This window comes from Meles meles, chromosome 2 (assembly GCF_922984935.1).
Source record: "Meles meles chromosome 2, mMelMel3.1 paternal haplotype, whole genome shotgun sequence".
NCBI lineage: Eukaryota > Metazoa > Chordata > Mammalia > Carnivora > Mustelidae > Meles > Meles meles.
In genome coordinates, this window is record NC_060067.1 from 92,822,587 (window position 1) to 92,843,356 (window position 20,770).

A 20,770-nucleotide genomic window follows, 5' to 3' on the forward strand; every position below is an offset into this window, starting at 1 on the left:
GGGATACATTAAATTATGGGACAGTAGTCTTCCCTTACACTTAAAAGTGATTACCAGAAAGTAAATATTACCATCTCTCTGGCCTTCCTTTTCTACGTTTTTTTTTTAAAGATTTTATTTATTTATTTGACAGAGAAATCACAAGTAGGCAGAGAGGCAGGCAGACAGAGAGAGGAGGAAGCAGGCTCCACACCAAGCAGAGAGCCAGGTGTGGGACTCCATCCCAGGACCCTGACATCATGACCTGAGCCAAAGGCAGAGGCTCACTCCACTGAGCCACCCAGGCACTCTCCTTTTCCATGTTTAACTTCAGTGGCATGGTCAGGAACCAATGAAAGGAGAAATCCTAAAATATCCAACTCCAGTGATTTTTTAAAAATTCAAAGCCAACTTTTTTGGGTACGGGGAGTGGAGCTGTTGAAAGGTGCTGCTAAGGTAAGGTCAAGACAACAGGGCGGTTTCAAAATTACCAGCTGTGAGTCCACTTTGGAGAGGCAAATATGTAGGCTTAACTCAAGTCCGTTGCCCTGCAAAAACGAAGCAGGTGTGAGAGGGATGGACTTTTTGGATAGGATGGAGACCCGGGCGGATGAAGTCTTTTCTGGTTAGAAAGGAAATTTGGTATTAACAGGGCCTCACTGAATCCCGGTATTAACCAAACAACTGGTGTTGTCCAGCGCACCCGGTGGCAAGTGGGAGGCAGGAAGTAGAAAGGCTCAGGCTCCTTTCCCTGGGTCAGTTCAGGAATTTAATTTCAGCAAATGTTTATTAGAGCCTAATAAGTGTTGGGCACAGTGTTAAGCACTGGGATATAAAGCTAAATGAAACGTGGTCTTGTCCTTGAGGAGCTCACACTAAAGTAAAATGTCTTCAACATTTCTCCTGTGCTTTGTTAGCTCTTCTCCTGGGGACTTGTCAGGGGACAATTGTAACTAAATCCATTCACACTTCTGAAGTTTTCAAAACCAAGAAAACGAGACATGGCAGGGGTGGGGGTGGGTGGTGGAGAGATGGCTGCAGGGACTAGTGCCAAGCTTGGAACCCAGACTCGGAGCTCTGATGGTGTTGCCTCCTGGCAAGGAGCAGCCAAGAGCTTCCCCCGCACTGGCACCCTCGAGCTTGGCTGGGGCACAGCGAGGCTGCGGCGGTGCCAGCAGCTGGTCTGGTCTGGACGGCGACAGCCCGGAGCCGGCTAGGGGCCGAGCGCTGGTCCAGCTCTCCGGCAGGAGACTGCGCGCCCCGCGCCCGCAGCCAGGGGGCAGAGTTCCTGGGCTCGTGCCACCGCTGGCTACCTGGGGCTCAGTTCCCACCACTCCCCGCCGAGTCCGGGCCTTCTCTTTTCGAGTCGTCTCCACCAGCCGAGTCTCCGCGGAGCTCAAGATTTCACCACGGGCGGCCGCTTCGGATGGACAGGAGCCGAGACGCAGAGCGCAAAGCGCAACGCGCGGCGGGAGGCGAAATGGGGAGGAGAGGGCGGTTCGCGCGGTGGGTAGCGGGAGGGGACTCTAGTGGAGGATTCGAGGGACGCTGCAGCCCCGCCCCCGCCCCGTCCTCTCCTCCTCTTCAGAACCGGAGTTGCTGGGGAGCATGGACCAAACCCGGCTGCTTTGGAACCATGACGCTCGCCCGCTTCGTGGTGGCTCTGGTTTTAGGGGCGCTCCCCGAAGTGACCGGCTTTGATCTAATCGTCACTTACCCCCTCCACCACCCCTATCGCCATTCGCCCCCGGGAAGTCCCCGGCACCCTTATTACCTTCCCACCCAGCAGCGACCACAGAGGACGCCTCCGCTGTCCCCTCTCCCGCGCGTCCCGCGCCCCCCGCCCGCGCTGCATGCCCAGCGCCTGCACGCCCTCCACGCCGGGCGCACGCCGGGGCCTCACCACCGGGACTGCCCCGCGGGCGAGCCCTGGGTCAACGTGACGGACTTCGGCGCCCCTTGTCTGCGCTGGGCAGAGGTGCCGCCCTTCCTCGAGCGGTCGCCCCCGGCGAGCTGGGCTCAGCTGCGAGGGCAGCGCCACAACTTCTGCCGGAGCCCGGACGGCGCGGGCCGACCCTGGTGCTTCTATGGGCACGCCCTCGGCAAGGTGGACTGGGGCTACTGCGACTGCAGACACGGTGAGTGGTCCCGGGACAGAGGCGGCAGCTCGGGACTGGCGGGGAGCCAGCCCGGCTCGCCCACGGCGTTAAGTGTGCCTCGAGGAGAGGGGGTGTGAGTGTGGAGGTTCGGGTTTGCATTGCCAGGTGTGATGGTTGGCTGCCGCCGAGTTACCAGCAAAGTACATTGTTAGGTGACTTTAAATGAGCGACGCGTGCTTTGTATGGGAAGGTTGTTGTGAGGATAGTTTTTGTGCAAGGTGCTGCGCCCTGGGTTCCTGGATATGGTCTCTGGCCACTGTTGTGTGTGTCTGTGTGTGTATGTGTGTACACGCGTGCTCGTCGGGTGGATGTGTGTTCGTTGGATGGATGCATGTTCTTTAGGTCAGTTTGCCTTGGGGGTGTTACCATATTTACCCCGAAGAGGCAAAGTAAAGGAGATAAAGTTTCTAATTACTTGTTATGGAAAGGGAAATATTAAATCTAATATGACAACCAATAACCTTACCTTCTCCCGATAGACCCTGATTTGGAACAATGTGATACATTTTTTGCCTTCACTCTCACCATTGACCTATGTTTGAAAAAAATTCCTGATCAGAATACAACTTGTCAAAATGATGTTCACGTTCTGGGGCACAATTTGGTAAATATTATCAGTGAGTGAAGAGAAAAGAAAGGAAAAAGAGTAACTTAGGGAAGAAGCAACTTTATATGTTCAGATGTACTTCTCAAGGGTGCATTTTTTAGCTGTATATGTTCTTTGTGGGCAACTGGGATTAGTTGGTGACATCAAGAAATAAAGTTGGTAACATGTTTTGGTTTTATGGTACAATGAAAACATATTAATAGGTTTAATGTAAGTAAGTGATCTGCCTTTGAACAGTGCTTCACTTTTAGTCGCTGGGGTTTTGTTTAACATTAGGGCTCCCACCACACCCGTTCTTTCATAGCTGGGAAGAAAAACTTTATGTCCTTCAAAGTTTGAATTTTCCTTCAAACATCTTGTTGGCAGCTCTCCATCTAAGCTATGGGGCAGGGGTTTTGTGAATTGGGATCCTGAAATATGTTGTACTTTATTTTCGGAGGTAATTTGGAGGTTGGCTTTCATAGTGCTATTTTTTCCCTACAGACATTTTTATTTATCTGAATTGCATTAGCTTTGAGTTAAAGGAAAGTGATAGGAAGGTTAAGATCAATTATCCTTCAGTCTGGTGAATGAAGTCATTGCTATACTCATCTTTCATGGACAGAATGCCAATGTGGCTATAAAAAAAATTGAGGTGATATCAGGCAAAGAGCCCTAGCATTGTCTCATTATTTACTGTAAGAGATTATCTGTTGTAAAATATCATGTTCAGCAAACATTGGAATTTTTTTCACTTTCCTGTTATTATAAGGTGCTTCTTATTTTTAAATGTATATTAGGGTATATACATATATATGCAGCTATACTGAAGAAAAATGGAGTTCAAACCCTATAGTCATAAATTGCTCTCTTTCTGACACATAACTCCTTCAACTTTATATTCCAAACGAGGAGAGTAGGTTGTTCTTTGTTTTCTCCCTTGTGTTGAATAGAAATGTAAATCTAACAGCAGCACAGACTCTTTGTGTTGTTTTTATGTTCATAGCTAATTCTCACCAGACAGAATCCCAAACACTGCATAATCGTTGTATGTGCAGTACTTCCTGGGGCAAAGGGACTGAACAGAAGAGAAACAAAAGAAACCACCCAAGATGGGAGATAAATGTCACCCCCCCCCCCCCAGAACAGGAAAACAATTGTCTGGCTATGTAATAATTAATTACTTTCACAGACGAGTCTTGATAACCAGAGCTTCCCATCCTTTCATTTACTCACATTCTGATTAGGCATGATCCATTCCTTTGAAATGACTGGCATGTTCTGAACATACTTATGGCTTTCTGGCCTTGGTCCTACATTTCACTGAGGAGGGTAAACAAAGCTATCATGGAGTAGTGAAAAGAATATGGAATTATGCTTTAGAAAACACTGGTGTCTGTTATGGCTCTGGCAGTACTATATAGTGTTGGGTAAGACTCTTAACTCCCAGAGCTTTGATTTTCTTATCTGCAGAAAAGCAGTTTTGAATAGATTGATTCAAAGAACTTTTCCAGCTCTGAGCATGTATCAAAATAACCTGGTCTGATAACAGCTAGGATTCATTGAACGTTCATTCCATCTTGGATGCTGAGCTAAGCATTTTATGTATTAGTTTTCTCATTTACTTCGCATAACAACATTAGAAGGCAGTGTACAATCTCATGTCACAGCTCATTTTGCTCTAGTTCTTTAATTATATAAACATGGAAAAATATATGTGCTGTCTGATGATCCATCCTATTTTTGTAGCGTAAAGACTAGTCTTAAAGGAAAGAGGAAAGGAATTATGTTTGGTCCAATGCACATGGTTTCCCATATCTTAGGATTTAGAGATATCCAGAGTTTTTTTTTTCTTTTTCTTTACAAAAAACAACTAGAACAAAAGGAAAGAAAATTTATAGTAGTGAGATCCCTCCATCAAGAAATAAACTGGAAGCCAGAGTCACGTATCTAGTTGCATTGAGAGAAATGAGGAAGTTGGTGCCTTCAAGTAGAGACTTGGTCTAAGCCTATTTGAAGGGGCACTGGGGGGGATTTCAGGTAGGCTAAGGCAAGGTGTGGACGTACCAGTGGCTCAAGTGTCTGAGAGTGAGAAAGATGATGCCTGGGCCCTAATTGTATGAAACTGTGAATTAGTAATAGAGTTGTTTGGAGGATTGGAATACCTAAATCAGCCCAGGGAGTTTGTTCTCATAATGAGCACCTAGGAACTTCTTAAATGCAGATACCTAGGCTGTAAGCCTTCAGAAGCCCTGATTAAGTAATCTTTAGATCTGTCTCAGGAATGTGCATTTCTTTCTTTCTTTTCTTTCTTCTTCTTCTTTTTTTTTTAAGATTATTTGCTTAATTATTTGACACAGAGAGAGAGACAGTGAGAGAGAAAACACAAGCAGGGGCAGTGGGAGAGGGAGAAGGGAGAAGCAGCAGGCTTCCCGCAGAGCAGGGAGCCCAATGTGGGGCTCCATCCCAGGACCCTGGGATCATGACCTGAGCCGAAGGCAGATGCTTAATACTGAGCCACCCAGGTGCCCAGGAATATGCATTTCTAATGAGCAGTCGAGGTGATTTGGATGCTGGAGACCCTTTGTCATACTTGGGAAAACCATGGGAGGACATCGGAACCCATCTAGAATGTACAGTGGTGGATGATTAGGTAGACCGAGTCCACCATCTGTGACTTAATTCTGCCAGGTATAGGATCAAGAAGGCATGCCAATCTATGGTAACTTTTTGTGTCATTCTAGGAAATGGCACCACTGTTTTTTGTTTGACTGGTGTGGGTTAATATAACCTAGATCACCAGAATATGATTATTAACTGCATATGAGCTAGGTTATTTTTTATGTTTCTACAGAAAGAATTAACATGCAGTTGATCACCCTGCCCCCCATTACCCTTTAGAGCTTCCCGACTAGGAAGGGAAAATCACTTTCCAGTCACTGGTCGGCATGGCAGATGGGACAACTTGATGCTGTGCTAACTACTCTCCATTACAAGCAGCCGAGTGGAACTCAGCCACAGGTGATTGATGACTGATGGGCAAAACAGGTATAATAAATGGTGATAATGCTCTAATATTGGAGGTTTCACCAGAAGGAATGACTCCTAGATCTGACTTTTTGTCATGTCGTCATGCTAAGCTGTTCGCAGACATGTACCCTCTGCAGTCTCCTGATTCAAAAAGAGGTAGCAGACTTGTGGGGCAGTTGTTTACAGGCTGTACTCTTTGACGTCCATCTGGTGTTTGAAGTGAATGTTAATTAAAAAGTTGGCTGGAAACTGTCCCTTTTAAAAAAATGCTGCATCTTGATTCTGTGTAGCGGGTTCTCAGAAACATTAGCAACACCAGATTTTATATATTTCCTGGCTGGATTGTAAATTTTGAGCTCAATCTGCTTTTCAGGATAAAGCAGATATAAAATACTTTGATTTGAGGCATTATCGGACTCTAATAGTCTGAAGACTTCTTTTTTTTAAAGAAGAAAATGAGATACCTAGTTACTATTGCCTTTTTAGAAAAAGTTTTATTTTGGAGAGAGAGAGAGAGAGAGAGAGAGAGAGAGAGAGAGACTGAGTGGGAGGGGCAGAGGGAGAAAGGAGAGAATTTCAGGCAGACTTGGCGCCAGATACAGGGCTCTGTCTCATGACCCTGACACGACGACGTGAGCCAAAGTCAAGCAAGAGTCCAATGTTTAACTGACTGAGCCACCCATGTGCCCCTAGATACTATTGTCTTTTGTGAGTGATTATCTATGAGTGTGAATAGATACGTGGCCTTTGTCTTTGTGTGTGAGAGAACACTGTGTGTGTTAAGGTAACCTTTGTAAAAGTGATTTGGTTCACAGGTGCCTGGGTGGCTCACTGGGTTAAGTGTCTGCCTTCAGCTCGGGTCATGATCTCTAGGTCCTGGGATGGAGTCTCGCCTGGAGCCCCAGGTCCCGCTCCTTGCTCAGCAGGGCGTCTGCTTCTTCCCCTCTTTGTCCCTCTCCCTGCTCCTGCTTTCTCTCTCTCAAATAAATAAATAAAATCTTCTAAAAAGGAAAAAAGGGCGCCTGGGTGGCTCAGTCATTGAGCATCTGCCCCCGGCTCAGGTCATGATCCCAGGGTCCTGGAATTGAGCCCCGCATTGGGCTCCTTGCCTGGCGGGAAGCCTGCTTCTCCCTCTCTCACTCCCCCGGCTTGTGTTCCTTCTCTCACTGTGTCTCTCTCTGTCAAATAAATAAATAAAATCTTAAAAAAAAAAAGAGAGAGAGAGAAGAAAAAAAGTGATTTGGTTCATAATTGTGGAGGCAAACCTAAATATATAGCAATAAGATACTACACAGAGGTCCTTCATTTGATGGCTGCTATGTTGTAAAGATTATATATAAAAGATGGAAAAATGCTTATAATGGCAAGGGGAAAAGATGGATGCCAAGTTTATATACATTATGATGCCAAGTTTATATACATTATGTGAAAAAAAAAATGCCTTTGGGAGAGGAAAAAATTACAATTACTTGGGTATGAGTGTAGCTTGGATTAGTTAGGGTGGTTTTCATGGCAAAGACCAGAAAACCCAATTCAAAACGACTGAAGCAATCAGGAGATTTGTTGTTCATATTACAAGAAGTTGGGCTCCAACATGATAGGGCTCTGTTTCTCTGCTATTCTCTTGGCTCCTCTGTTCTCTAAGTGTGGCTTGTTCCAGGCTTCCCATTGCGATAGGATAGCCTGCAGAAGAAAGGAGGGGCCCCTCCTCATGTAATTCACATAGAAAGAGCAAGGAAACCTTCCTAGAATTTCACACACCCCCCCACCGACTTCCTCTTGCATTTCATTGGCCAAGACTGGATCACATGTTTATCCTGCGCTATCTGGAAAGGAAAATTCAGGTAACGCAATTGGGTAGTTTAATCAGGATGAATCCTGGAACACCTGGGGACTTTCCTGGCAGGAGGAAGTGAGGTAATTTTTGGGAGAACCAACAGGGTCTGCTAAGAAGTATGGTTGGAGTTTGTCCTTGCATTTGGGAAACAATGCGATTAAAAAAATAGTAGGAAGTATGTTAAAAAATTTTCTGTGAAATGTTACATTTATTTTTCAGCTGAATCTAACTGAATCACATTTAGACCCTGATTTGATTGAAAAAGCTTATTTCCTTGTTTGAGGATGCTATTTGCAGGTCAAGCAAATTTATGTCTGAAGTGAATAATTCCATAATTATTAAGATACTGAAGTTATCTCAATTGTGAGGTAGACACTTTTATTTTTTTATTTTATTTTATTTTTTTAAAGATTTTATTTATTTATTTGACAGATAGAGAGAGATCACAAGTAGGCAGAGAGGCAGGCAGAGAGAGAGGAGGGAGCAGGCTCCCCGCGGAGCAGAGAGCCCGGTGCGGAACTCGATCCCAGGACCCTGAGATCATGACCTGAGCCAAAGGCAGCGGCTTAAGCCACTGAGCCACCCAGGCGCCCCAGAGGTAGACACTTTAATTCTAATTTTGAAGCTTCCCCCATCCCTGAATTAACTCGTATAGAAAGCAGTCCTCTGAAATCTCTTCCTTGAGTCTGCATAGTAAACAAGCATTTGGTTGTGCACTATGTGAACAATTCATTTAGTTGCCTTCTCTGTGGTTGGCACCTTGTTCAGGAAATGTTTGGTTTTTGCCTCTTTTGCATCTTATTTTTCCAGGGCAGTCTCCCCCCTACCGACTCCCCTTTCGTCCTGCAAGTCAGCCCAACAATATTAATAAAAATTTTATTGTATGCAAAGCACTAAAGTAATGAGATTTTCCCCATACTACAAGACTCCATGTCAATACTTCTTATTAGGCTCACCAGAGGGACGCAACGGGTGGAAAATGCTGGTTCTTATAACAAGGCAAGGATAGATTTCATTAAACATTTTCTGAGTTCACACTAGGAGCAGCAATTATAAAGATGAATAAGAAATCACTTGTGTCCTCTGGTTGAGGACACTTACTCTGTGATTGAGATGTCAGAAGAATACTAAGCATTTTCATTACCTTTCCTGTGATCCCTACTCTAGGAGACAGATAAGAGGATTATTACAGGAGTAGTTTAATTTCATCACTCAGAGCTGAACAATGAAATGTTAATACCCATACCATTTGCTTGTATGTGAATAGTTCAGAGACACACAACTGGTGAAGTTTTCTGCTCAGGTTATACTCGTGTGTTCTTAGTATGCCATCATTAAACCATGGAAAGAGTCTCCTTTTGCATAATATTGTATAGTGTTTTAAAGGAAGTAATAATTGATAAAATTTATAAATTTCTAATAATCTCAATGTAAATGAGTAGAATTGCTTTTAAGGCGACTCTCTCATTGTTTAGATACTCTCTCATTTTGACTTAGACCAGTTGAGATTTTTTTTTCCCTCAACACTGAAGGTATTTACATGAATAATAAATGAACTACTAATATGAATTATAGATGTGAACTAATGGAGGCAGATATAGTTCATTTGGAACTCAATCTGAGGGAATGTTTCATATGTTAAAAGATGATTTAATTTCATTTTGACACGGCATGATTTGAATAAAATCTATTTCACAGTGCTAAAGCCAGTTTTGATTATGGGTAAATATAATCATAGAAAAACATCAAAATTAAAGCAGCCTCCTGTACTGAACTTGAAAAATTCGACTAACAACCTCCCAGTTCAGTTGTTTTTATGTAATGAGAATTTTTTCTATATTTCATAATTAAGATAGGACATGCTCATTTAGTGTATTTTCCCAGTCTTGCATTTGGTATAAGACATAGGATTATGTTTAATTCATTTGTGTAATATGTGTACTAAATTGTCCAACACGTAATGGGCTTTTTTCTTCCGCATAGTTCACACATCGGAATTTTTCTATCACTTTCAGCTTTTAAGTATATATTTTGTCTGTGATCTGAACAATAGCTTGATGTCACCAGCGTTCATTCTTTCTGGTTCCATCAGAACAATATCAATGACTAAAATTAATTATTTTGTGCTTCTGTGAATATCAGTAATAGATAAGAAAGGATTTGTATGGTAACTGTAATTTTATTTTACTCATTTATCAAATTGTGATTTTAAAAGATTTAAAAAATATATGATTAAATTTGTTCAGAAAACTCTACTGCTTGCCTTTTGCTGGTATTTCTTTCAAACAAGTGACTGCTATTCTCTAAGTACATGTTAGTTAACGAAATAGGCATAGCTTTTCATTTGGTTTATTTTGGAAAGAGCGGGATTCACAGAACAAAGACAGCTGACTCACCTGATTCCTGACCTAGTATTTCTTTTAGGTCCCCTTGAAGTATAGAGTATGAAAAGGATGGTTTTGCCAGCTGTCCAAGGATGGGGGTAATACTGTCATGGCTCAATGAGTTTGCTAGGGCTGCTGGAACAAGTACTGCAACTGAGCGGCTTAAACAACAGAAATATATACAGGTTCACAGTTCAGAAGGCTGAAAATCCATGGTCAAGGTGTCAGCAGGGCAGCCCTTCCTCTGAAGACATCGGGGAAAGATCTGTCCATGGGATCTCTTAGCTTCTGATTAATCCCAAGGCTTGTAGGATGTAACCCCGATCCTCAGATGGTGTTCTCTCTCTGTGTGGGTCTCTGCGTCTAAATTTCTCCTTTTTATAAACACATAGTCATACTGGATTAGAGCCCACCCTAATGACTTCATGTTAACTTGGTCATCTGCAAAGACCTTGTTTCCAAATAAGGTAAGATGTATAGGTAGTGGGGGTTAGCACTTCAACATTTTGGTGGGGGGAGGAATAGAATTCATGTCATAATAGGCTTACAAACTGATAAACTAATGAGACTTATGAAAGGAATTTTAATCTAGTCAGCTATTTTCTGGAAGATTTCTTTGTCTCCACTGAGACGGATAAAATGGTTAAAGGGAGTCCTTTTTTAATGTCTTTTCATTTTGGGAATTCCTGTTTTTTGTTTTTGTTTCTTTAATTTTTTAAATTTTAGTAAACCATCCACCACACATGGGATTCATACTCATGACCCTGAGATCAAGAGTCACATGCTGTGCTGATGGAGCCAACTAGGCAACAGGGAACTCCTGTTTTTTAGCAAAACTGCCCGTAAAGCTAATTTGAGTAACATACATCTTTTTTTTTTTTTTTAATACTTTATTTATTTATTTGACAGAGATCACAAGTAGGCAGAGAGGCAGGCAGAGAGAGAGGGGGAAGCAGGCTTCCCGCAGAGCAGAGAGCCTGATGCAGGCCTCGATCCCAGGACCCTGGGATCATGACCTGTGCCGAAGGCAGAGGCTTTAACCCACTGAGCCACCCAGGCGCCCAAGTAACATACATCTTTTATGTTCCCTTTCTTTTATAAAACTAGAGTTATAACTACAAAGAAGAAAAATAATAGTAAACTAAAATGACAATAAGTTCAACAGTTTGGGCAAGGAATTAAGATGGTAGAACTCTGAGCATTATTGCGCATTGACACATTTTTGCTTTTAGGTAATTGTAATTAACCAACAGACAGTTGACTTTTTTTGGTGTTTGAGGGGGGGTGCGACAATCTCTTGAGAACTCTGGGCAGGCCTCTCCATGACATGATATCATGCATAGCTTTACAGTTCCAGACATTCTTCTGGAAAGTTTTGTTTTGTAATATTGTAATGCCTGTTTTAGTTGTCCTGAAACCTCTATTTGAGACTTCAAATTTTAAATTTTTATTATTAACACATTTTAAAAATAGAAACATTTAGAATAGAATAATTTTCCATCAGACTGGCACTTGAGAAACTTTAAGCCAGGGCAGCCCATGTGTTCCAGAGACATTAGCTGACACCGTGAGGAGCATTGCAAAGTGCTTCGCTGGAGTAGGAGTGTGAGGGAAGGAAGAGGGATCAATTTTTAATAATAAAAGAGTTTTATATTACTTTAGCAATGTAAGTGAGTTTACCGGACTTTGACCTTTGTGGAGTGCTTCATTGTTTCACTGTTTTTTTCGTTTTTTTAGTTGAGTTAAGGATATTTCCCTCCCTTCACTTTGTAATTGTGTACCTCTAAATTTGTGCGAATGTGTAGTGTTTCTACAAATTTATACAGCCCGTGGGACTCCTGCACTGGGGGATCAGCCTCAAATGTAGATCACTGGAAAGTAGTCAGTTCTCTCCTGTTTGCTGTGAAGAGGTTAAAACCTCTTCAAGCCGTCTTCTCTTTCTGTCTGGCTATTTCTTCCCAAAAAATGTTTGATAGATTAGTTGCAATATTTCAGATAGAATATTTCACATAGCATGGTGAAAGCCACATGACATAATGCATAAAGTACATTATGCAAAGAACATGAATGCATAGACATGAAAAAGACATTGCAGAGTCTTTGCTAGGGTTCAGAGATGAGACAGTAGCAAGGACAGGAGTCTAGGAGGTAACTTGGAGACAGAGGAACAGTAGGAAGGGTAGGAAACTAGGAAATAGGTGGTCACGGCAGTTGATTTGGTCCAAATCCTCTTCATCCGTAAATTGAGAGAAATGAGTTATGGTTTTTGAGATTTTGACCATCTTGGCCATTCTAAGAAAATGGACGTAACAAGAGCAAAGTTAAACGAGAAACAAATAAAAACTGCTACTTATCTTAAATGTAATCTAAATTGTACATTCAAACTTTTTTATTATTTTGGAGCATGTTCTGATGTTTTGTAAAGTGCTCTTTCAAATAATTATTTGAAGAATCATGCACTATATAGAATTATCTTCCATTAAGAACTACTCACCCTGAGTCCAAAGTAGATAATTTGTCAGAATATGTTAGAAATTTTTACGACCTTATGAGAAGGATAAACTGGGTGAGGGATGACATAAACGAGGAGGGTGTGGGAGCTGGGGAAGTTGGTGATGGGAATGGATTCTGACAGAGAATTCATTAGTCATTGACTTGCAAATTGACTTTCCAGAATTGTAAATATTTGTATTCATTTGTTAAAGGAAAATTGGATGAACACTCCACATTTCTTGCCATATAGCAGATACAGCTAAATGAATCCAGGCTTTCATAGCATGTTTGGAGAATCTGAGAAATGATGGTGGAAGTGATAGTTCACCTGGAAGCTATTTCCAGCTCTGTCTTTGCCATTATTATGATGCACGGGTAGTAATTATACTTCATGCAGAGTTTTCTGAGTCTTATCTCCAAATGCCTTTATCATTTAAATGATATGCACACATCATTTCTTCTTGATAGCTTTTTGGTGATGTAGGCAGTATTTTACATTTTATTATGATTTTTTTTTTTTTAACACGCCTAAGTAGTGTTCCAGTTTGTTTTCATTATAAGAACTTTCTTCCAACCCTTGACATGAGTAATTTGGAGAAGGGGGTTAATAAAGAGATAATAGATTAATTTAAATATCATTTCAAGTAATGTTTGTTTGAGGTGAGCTAATGAATTTTTGAGTTGAAATAAAATTCTGGTATTTGCTATATGCAGGATATTATGTAGGTCTCTATAAAAGAGATTTTGTGGTTAAAAAGTCATTAAAGTTCAGTTAAACTCTTCAGACCCGTTTCTTTAAAAATGTTTTGCAGGTGGGGCGCTTGGGCGGCTCATTGGTTAAAGTGGCTGACTTTGGGCCAGTTATGATTCTAGGGTCCGGGAATTGAGACCTGCATCAGGCTCCCTGCTTAGCAGATAGCCTGCTTCTCTCTTTCCCTCTGCCTGCCACTCTGCTTACTTGTGATCTCTCTCTCTCTGTCAAAAAAATAAATAAAATCTTAAAAAAAAAATGTTTTGCAGGGGTGCTTGGGTGGCTCAGTCAGTTGAACTTCTGCGTTTGGCTCAGATCCCAGGGTCCTGGGATGAAGCCCCGTGTCAGGCTCTTTGCTCAGGGGAGAGTCTATTTCTCCCTCTCCCTCTACTGCTCCCCCTGCTTCTGTGCTTTCTTCTTCTTTTCCTCTCTGTAAAATAGATAAATAAAATCTTAAAATTTTTTTTTTGCAGTTCACGCTTTTCCTTTAGCTAAACAGGGCTTCCTTTTGCTTAGTCTGAATTGAAGAGGTTTGGAAAGTGTGAATGATGACTTTGAGATTTATCTGCCATGTGAAATGATCCATGTCCGTGCTCTCTCCTGAATAATCAGGATTTGGCAGTGTAATGTTTTGCCTCCATTTATTGTACTTGTCATGAGACAAACAATATGTGTTTCTTAAATAGTTACATTTTTAAATGATGATGACTTGGAAAATAATAGGTGCCTAGGCCAGTGCAAGTGAAATGAATGGGTAATTTGTGAATCTAATATTTTGGAAAATTATTTTAAAGCCAGACTTTGAGATGAGTTTGAAATATGCAAAATTTGACAGAATTTTTTGGTAGAACTTACTCTCTTAATTTCTTTACCTATGAAATGAAGGCCATCATAAGTGGCTTTAAACAGAGTTTTGTGAAATTCTTCAGCTGTCTGAGTTTGCTTTGGTCTCTGCTTAAGGGTCCCACTTGTGGTCTCCCAGTAGCCACTCCGCAAACCAGAGCTAATAAGAAGGGAAATGTAGGGCCTCAATCTGTCTTCACTTAAGGGATGTTATTTTTACTGGGGTGCTTGCATTTTACTTTTGACTCTTTTCAGGACTGAGTGACTCAAATCATGGACTCTGGAGCAGCTAAGTGAAGTTAATATGTAAGGGGAGGGGAATTTCCAGGGACACTCAATTAAACCAAACGATTCTGCCTGGTGGGAATTTTCCTAAGACTGCTATTAGGCAATGTCATCAACACCAACACCTTTTTGAAATTATAGGCATAATATTTAGAATTTCATGACTACTGCTTGAGGTTAAAAAGGGAAAAAGCATTTTGCTCTTTTGTGGTGAATAAATCAGATGGAAGGAATATTAACACAGTAACAGCTAATTTATAAGTAGAGCACTGAATTTCATTTCTGTGCTTCTTATCTCTGACCTCAGGTGAAGTGGAAGGTGACACGTACATGATAAGGATTTTATATGTGATGTCATCTAATATTTGGGATGTAATATCAGACATTAGTCATACTCTTCCGCTTTTCTCCTTTTAAAATATAATTGGACTTTCTGTTTGCTTAACTAAAAAAGAAAGCATAATTCCTATTAAGGCTATGATGTTAACTACCAAAAACATAAAATAAATAAAATAAAATAAAATAAAATAGAATCTGTGAAATCCTCATTTAAACAAAGAACCAGGGCTGTGAACATGGAGGCCAAATTGTTCTGGCTGGATCTGCTTATGTGGAAAAATGTTAACTGAGGACGGGCTCAGTATGTTCAAATGATTATTTGCTATTAAAGGATTTTGGGATTCTTTTCTACTTCAGGGTCAGTGCGGCTTCAAGGTGGCAAACATGAGTTTGAAGGCACCGTGGAAATATATGCAAATGGAGCTTGGGGCACAGTCTGTGGCAGCCACTGGGATGATTCTGACGCCTCCGTCATTTGTCACCAACTGCAGCTGGGGTGAGTTCATCCAGCCTTTCCCACATCAAGCTGCTGATGTGGGAGAGTAATGGCGGGCACCCATCACTGCCATGGAAAGATGACGCATGTTTTCCTTCCTTTGGTCTCATTTCCCTCATTGTCACTTGTCCCTAGAGCCATAAAGAAAGGGCCCCACGGGGAAGGAATGCAGACGGAAATAAGCAAATGCTGAGTGGTCAGACGTTAAAAGCATCCTTTGGTCTATGTATTTAAAAATCATCGCTTAGCCCTGGGAAGCCAGGAACATGATTCTGAGGATTGTTATTTCCAGGTAGCATCATCTGCATTTCACTGGTTACTCGTAGCCGTCCACAGCTTCCACCTTTTTGTGCGGGAAGGAGGCGGAAGTCCACCTGCGCTCTCCTCCTCGGTGGGAAGGGCGTGGGGTCCAGGCTTGGGGTTTCTGTGCCCAGGACGTCCTGCTGGAGGGGGGCGGCCTCCGTCAGCACGAGCAGTGCCCCTTGGAGCCCGTTGCTCCCCCGCGGCTCTCAACACTCTGTACACCGTCGGTGCTCGCTACCTGCCACCAGCCCGGGCACCTTTAACGCCACGTGCCAGGGGGCTTCCCCCGGAGCGGAAGGCTCCATTTTGGAACAAAAGGTTTTGCTTTTGTGGTTCTTATTGTTTTTGTGTCCCATTTATTTTATTTTATTTTTTTGTAAATACACTTGCCAGATGTTTTTCTTGGCCTTTCTCACTAGAGATCTTTAGAAAGCATGGAAACTCTCTTGTCATGAACAGGCAAGTCCAAAAGACTGAAAAAAGTTTTGCAGTTTACAAGTATTTTGGATTAATAATCAGTGAGCGGCAATATTTATAGGAGGATAGAAAAGATCAACTGCAGTCGGGTCAGTAAGAACTTCAATTTGTCCACTTCCTCCTGTCTTCCCATTAGGAGGGTGGGCAATGAATATTTAATGAAGACAAACCCTTCTGAAGTCTTTAGTTTTGTTCAGATTTTGATGCTGTTAGAGCAGCAGGTAGGCTTAATGTACTTAATTAGCTAATTTTTAAAAATGGGTGTTGGTATAAGGATGAGAGAAGGAATAAGGCTATATAGCCTATAAAGTGTTATGATGTTTGGGAATGTTAATTATTGATTTGATCGATGAATATTTTGGCAAATAGTGGTTGGCAGGTGGATAGAACACAGAGTGTGTTGACTTGATGCTTTTTCTTTTGAGGGCCTCAGTCTGTAACAGATTTGTAGACTGGTGTGAGTGTCTTCTTTAACATACACATTTATATGTGCTTTTATTACCCCTGAGAATCAGTGAACAATATGATTTCCAATGGGAGTGACATAAAAAAAACCAGCACACTATAGTGGAAATGTGAATTGCCACATGGTTACCAGTCTTTTGGTTGATGAAGAAATATAAACTATCATTCTGTGCACAGAAACTTCGGATACACTGATCAGATTACTTACAACATCTCTTAGTTGTTACTTTTTTGTTTTTTTAAAATAATTTCTATACCTAACATGGGTCTCAAACTCCTGACCCAGAGATCGAGAGTCCCATGCTTTCGGACTGAGCCAGCGAGGCACCCCTTAGTAGTCCATTTTTATTTATTTTTTTTATTTTTTAGTAGTCCATTAAAAAATATAATTAGATCAGAACAACTCAGAATTATTGCTGTTAAGACATGTTCATATTTTGATATACCGCAAATGTTTACTGTTTGGTTGATGGTGGAAGCTATTGTATGGAGATAATTCTAGAGACTACTATGTTAATCAGATAAACCTTTATCTTTTTAAAATTTAATATCAATTCACACATATCAGAGGTTACTTATAAAACATGTAGATTAGAGAAGTTAAAAGCAGAGCCCATCTGCATGTTACCATTTTATTAATTGGTTCAAAGTCTTGCAAATAAATACTATATATAAGGTTTTAAAAATTTTGGGAATGGATTGCCTCTCCTGATATTATCTTATTTATGTGTAATAGTAATCATTTTGAAAACGCTAGCCTAGGGGCGCCTGGGCAGCTCAGTCAGTTAAGCGCCTGACTCTTCATTTCAGACTTAGGTCATGATCTCAGAGTTCTGGAGATTGAGCCCTGAGTCATGCTCCCTGTTCATCGGGGAGTCTGCTTCTCCCTCTGCCCCCCACTAAAATCTTTAAAAAAGAAAAAAAAAGAAAAAAAGAAGAAAAAAAAAAGAAAGAAAATGCTAGCCTAAAATGTTGGAGTAAGAAAATTGTCACACATCCAGACCAGCCCTCTTCTTAGACATCAGAAGGCAGAGCTTACAGAAACTCACAGCTTAGAGCAATTTGCAGCAGAGTCCAGACTAGAATCCATGTCTCACTGAGCCACATGACACACTTCTTCCACAAAACTACCAGGCTTCTTTTTAAAACTGTAGTATTTACCCATATATATGTATTTTCCCCTAAAATCAGCTGTAGGTACGAAAGGCACATGCATACCATTATTTAAGATGATTAAAAAGATTGCCATAGGTAATCAGTGCAAGTTCTGATCTGACGTTTTGATTTCCTTGAAACTTATGTAATCCATTATGTTTTGTTTTCCTCCCACATCTGTCTTTTTTTCTCCTCCCACATCTATCCTTATTGATTTCTTCCACTTAAAAAAATCAAAATACTTTCACAAAAAATTTCACCTATGTTTGATAAACCTAACCTCGATCATTGTGTTTCCAGGCGAAAAGGAGTCGCAAAACAAACCCCATTTTCTGGACTGGGCCTTATTCCCATTTATTGGAGCAATGTCCGTTGCCGAGGAGATGAAGAAAATATACTGCTTTGTGAAAAAGACATCTGGCAGGGTGGGGCGTGTCCTCAGAAGATGGCAGCTGCTGTCACGTGTAGCTTTTCCCAGGGTAAAAAACTCTCTTTTACTTTCATTGTGTTTTCAGCAAGATTCCAGATGATAAAATTGTCTTCGTTAAATCATTTCCTCAAAGAGTTTAAATACAGACATAAGCCTGAATCATCGTATTATGTAGTCAAATAGTCTTCAATAAGAGTGCGTCTAACATTCTGAATTCCTTTTGACTCTCAAATGATATCTCACTCAACGTGTTTTCTATTTTATCTAATTTTCTTACAGAAATATTGTATATTGTACATAAATCGTTTATTTTGCTAATGGAAGGTCATGATAGAATCAAGATGGAAAATCATCTTGGAACCCAGCAACTACAAGAAAATATTTTCACTTTATAGGATAGATTATAACCGTGGTACCAGTGTTCTCCTTTGAGTTGTCAATAGCACATTCCATAATATGGATAACTGCCTCGGATAAAGGTTCCTTCTGAGCACTATATGCTAACCGTGAGATGATGAACATGGTTTAGTACACATATATGCATATGGTCATATGAACTTATGTGGAGGAGGGAACAGCTGCTTTTCATGATGGCTGATGGGTTTTCTGGAAAGCATGGTGTATTTTACTGTGTGACCAGAACCTGAAACTAGCACCCTGTCACAGTATCCCTTTTTGCATTCTCCTTGGAGATGGCAGTGTGGTCAGATATTCCAGGTCTTAAAAAGCTAGCAGCCAGCCCAGGGCATTGGTTTCTGCTGGAGTGCAAGAATCAGGAGAGGAATGGAAACTCTCTCACCACAAAACACACAGAGCCTCAGTTTAGAGTAATTGCTGTGAATTGGCTGGAAGAACCAACTGGAAGATAGGGTGCAGGTATGTGCTTTGAGAACCATCATTCTTTTTTGAGTGGGCCAAATGCATGTTAAATCTTGATGTTTTGGAAATTTTTCCTCTTCTTCCTTTGATTCTCCACTTTTGGGTAATGCTACTTTGGGAGGTAGATGTTTATGCATTGCTGCTTCAAGGATGATGTGATTTGGGTTCAACGGTGCATTAGTTTTTGTAGATTAGTGCTCGTACTCATACTCATACTCCACCTGTTGGGTAAAATGTTTGGCATTTTTCAAGTACTGAAGTAAATAAAATCTTGAAAAAAATAATTATTTTTCTTTCAGGATTATCTTTCCACTTAAAAAATTCCTTTTGCTCTCATCATCTATTCACCTGTTTATACTCCAGTTGCGAAGATAAATTTAAGGTCATTCATAAGCATATATGAAAATGTGAGAGGTTGAGATGAGATAAAAGTGAGAGAGAAAAAAGACCAAGTGAGAAAGTGAAAGAAACAGCTTAGATCAACAAACACTGAGTCTACTTTAAGGCATACTAATAGACCTTTAATACATTTTTTTAGTTTGGAAATTACATTTAGTGCCCTGTCATCTAGTACTTGTTGTTTTTCCAACACTTATAAAGTAGGAAATTGTGTAGCAGTACTAGACATAGGAAATAGTAATTTAAATGAACATGTCTGGGAGTTTTATTTATCCATAAGTTAGCCATGAGTCAACTACCTCACCAAATGCTCTTTCAAAGGATTTTTTGTGTGCATGTTGGGAAGATGTGGGATGTTGATGAAATTTTGCCTTTGAAATCTTCTGTATTTTCACAATTACTCATACAGCCAGAAAAAGCCCACATGTTTTAAAATAAAACATGACACTAAAAAATTAAAGGTAGTAGGCCATATAGTTCTGGGTTGTAGGTGATTTTAAATTTCCTCTTAAAATTTTTTGTTTTCCGGGGCACGTGAGTGGTTCAGTTGGTTAAATGTCTGCCTTTGGGGCACCTATTGGTTCAGTGGGTTAAAGCCTCTGCCTTCGGCTCAGGTCATGATCCCAGGGTCCTGGGATTGAGCCCTGCATCGGGTTCTCTGCTTAGCGGGGGGCCTGCTTTCCCCTCTCTCTCTGCCTACTTGTCATCTCTGCCTGTCAAATAAATAAAATCTTTAAAAAAAAAAAAGTGTCTGCCTTTGGCTCAGGTCATGATCCCTGGGATTGAGCTCCCTGTTTAGTGGGGAGCCTGCTTCTCCCTTTTCCTCTACAGCTCCCCCTGCTTGTGCTCTCTCTCTCTCTCCATGTGTCAAATAAATAAATAAATAAAGTCTTAAAAAACTTTTTTTTTCTGTTTTCTCCAATCTTACCATAGTGGGAGGGGGAAGAGAAGCAGGGGAGAATATAATAATTTAAGAAACTAATACATTTTCCCATTGTTTCTTTCTATATTTTCCAAGCTTTTTAAAGGAAAAATAAACATAACATGCAAATATAAGTTTTTTAGACCACTCAGCATCAGTTAATTATAAGAAGCTAATATATAATGCTGAGAACACTTATGTTTATTAAAACTGTCTTTATCCTTTTTACAAATTGTAAATACTAGTTGACTTATGTAAATAAGCTAAATTATGAAGATCAGAATATGAGTGTATGTAAATATTCACTAACCTGAATTTCTGATTCAGAATTCAGGTATGATGTTTGAATATAAATATGAATATCCCAATACTATTTACTGACAACTGCTTACACTGTGGGGGAATTAGAAGCATACTTCATGTGGATAAATGGTTAGCATTTGGCAAAAGCTGCAATTAAATTTCTGAATAGGGGCCCAGCCTGTTTTGAACCTTTTACCCTATTACATCCTTTATTCTAGAAAAAGTATACTGTCTTGCTATTTCCCAAACACATTC

General features: G+C 40.8%; 1 protein-coding gene across 1 annotated transcript in view; it reads left to right on the plus strand.

The window, feature by feature from the left end:
- The first annotated feature begins 1,283 nt into the window (after nucleotides 1-1,283).
- The window catches only part of PRSS12 (serine protease 12), a 71,079-nt gene continuing 51,592 nt past the window's right edge, over nucleotides 1,284-20,770 (plus strand). The window contains exons 1-3 of the mRNA XM_045997483.1: nucleotides 1,284-2,117; nucleotides 15,044-15,182; nucleotides 17,883-18,061. Of these exons, the coding sequence (XP_045853439.1) occupies nucleotides 1,406-2,117; nucleotides 15,044-15,182; nucleotides 17,883-18,061 (1,030 nt within the window). The 5' untranslated portion in view covers nucleotides 1,284-1,405. The remainder of the gene's footprint in view (nucleotides 2,118-15,043; nucleotides 15,183-17,882; nucleotides 18,062-20,770) is intronic.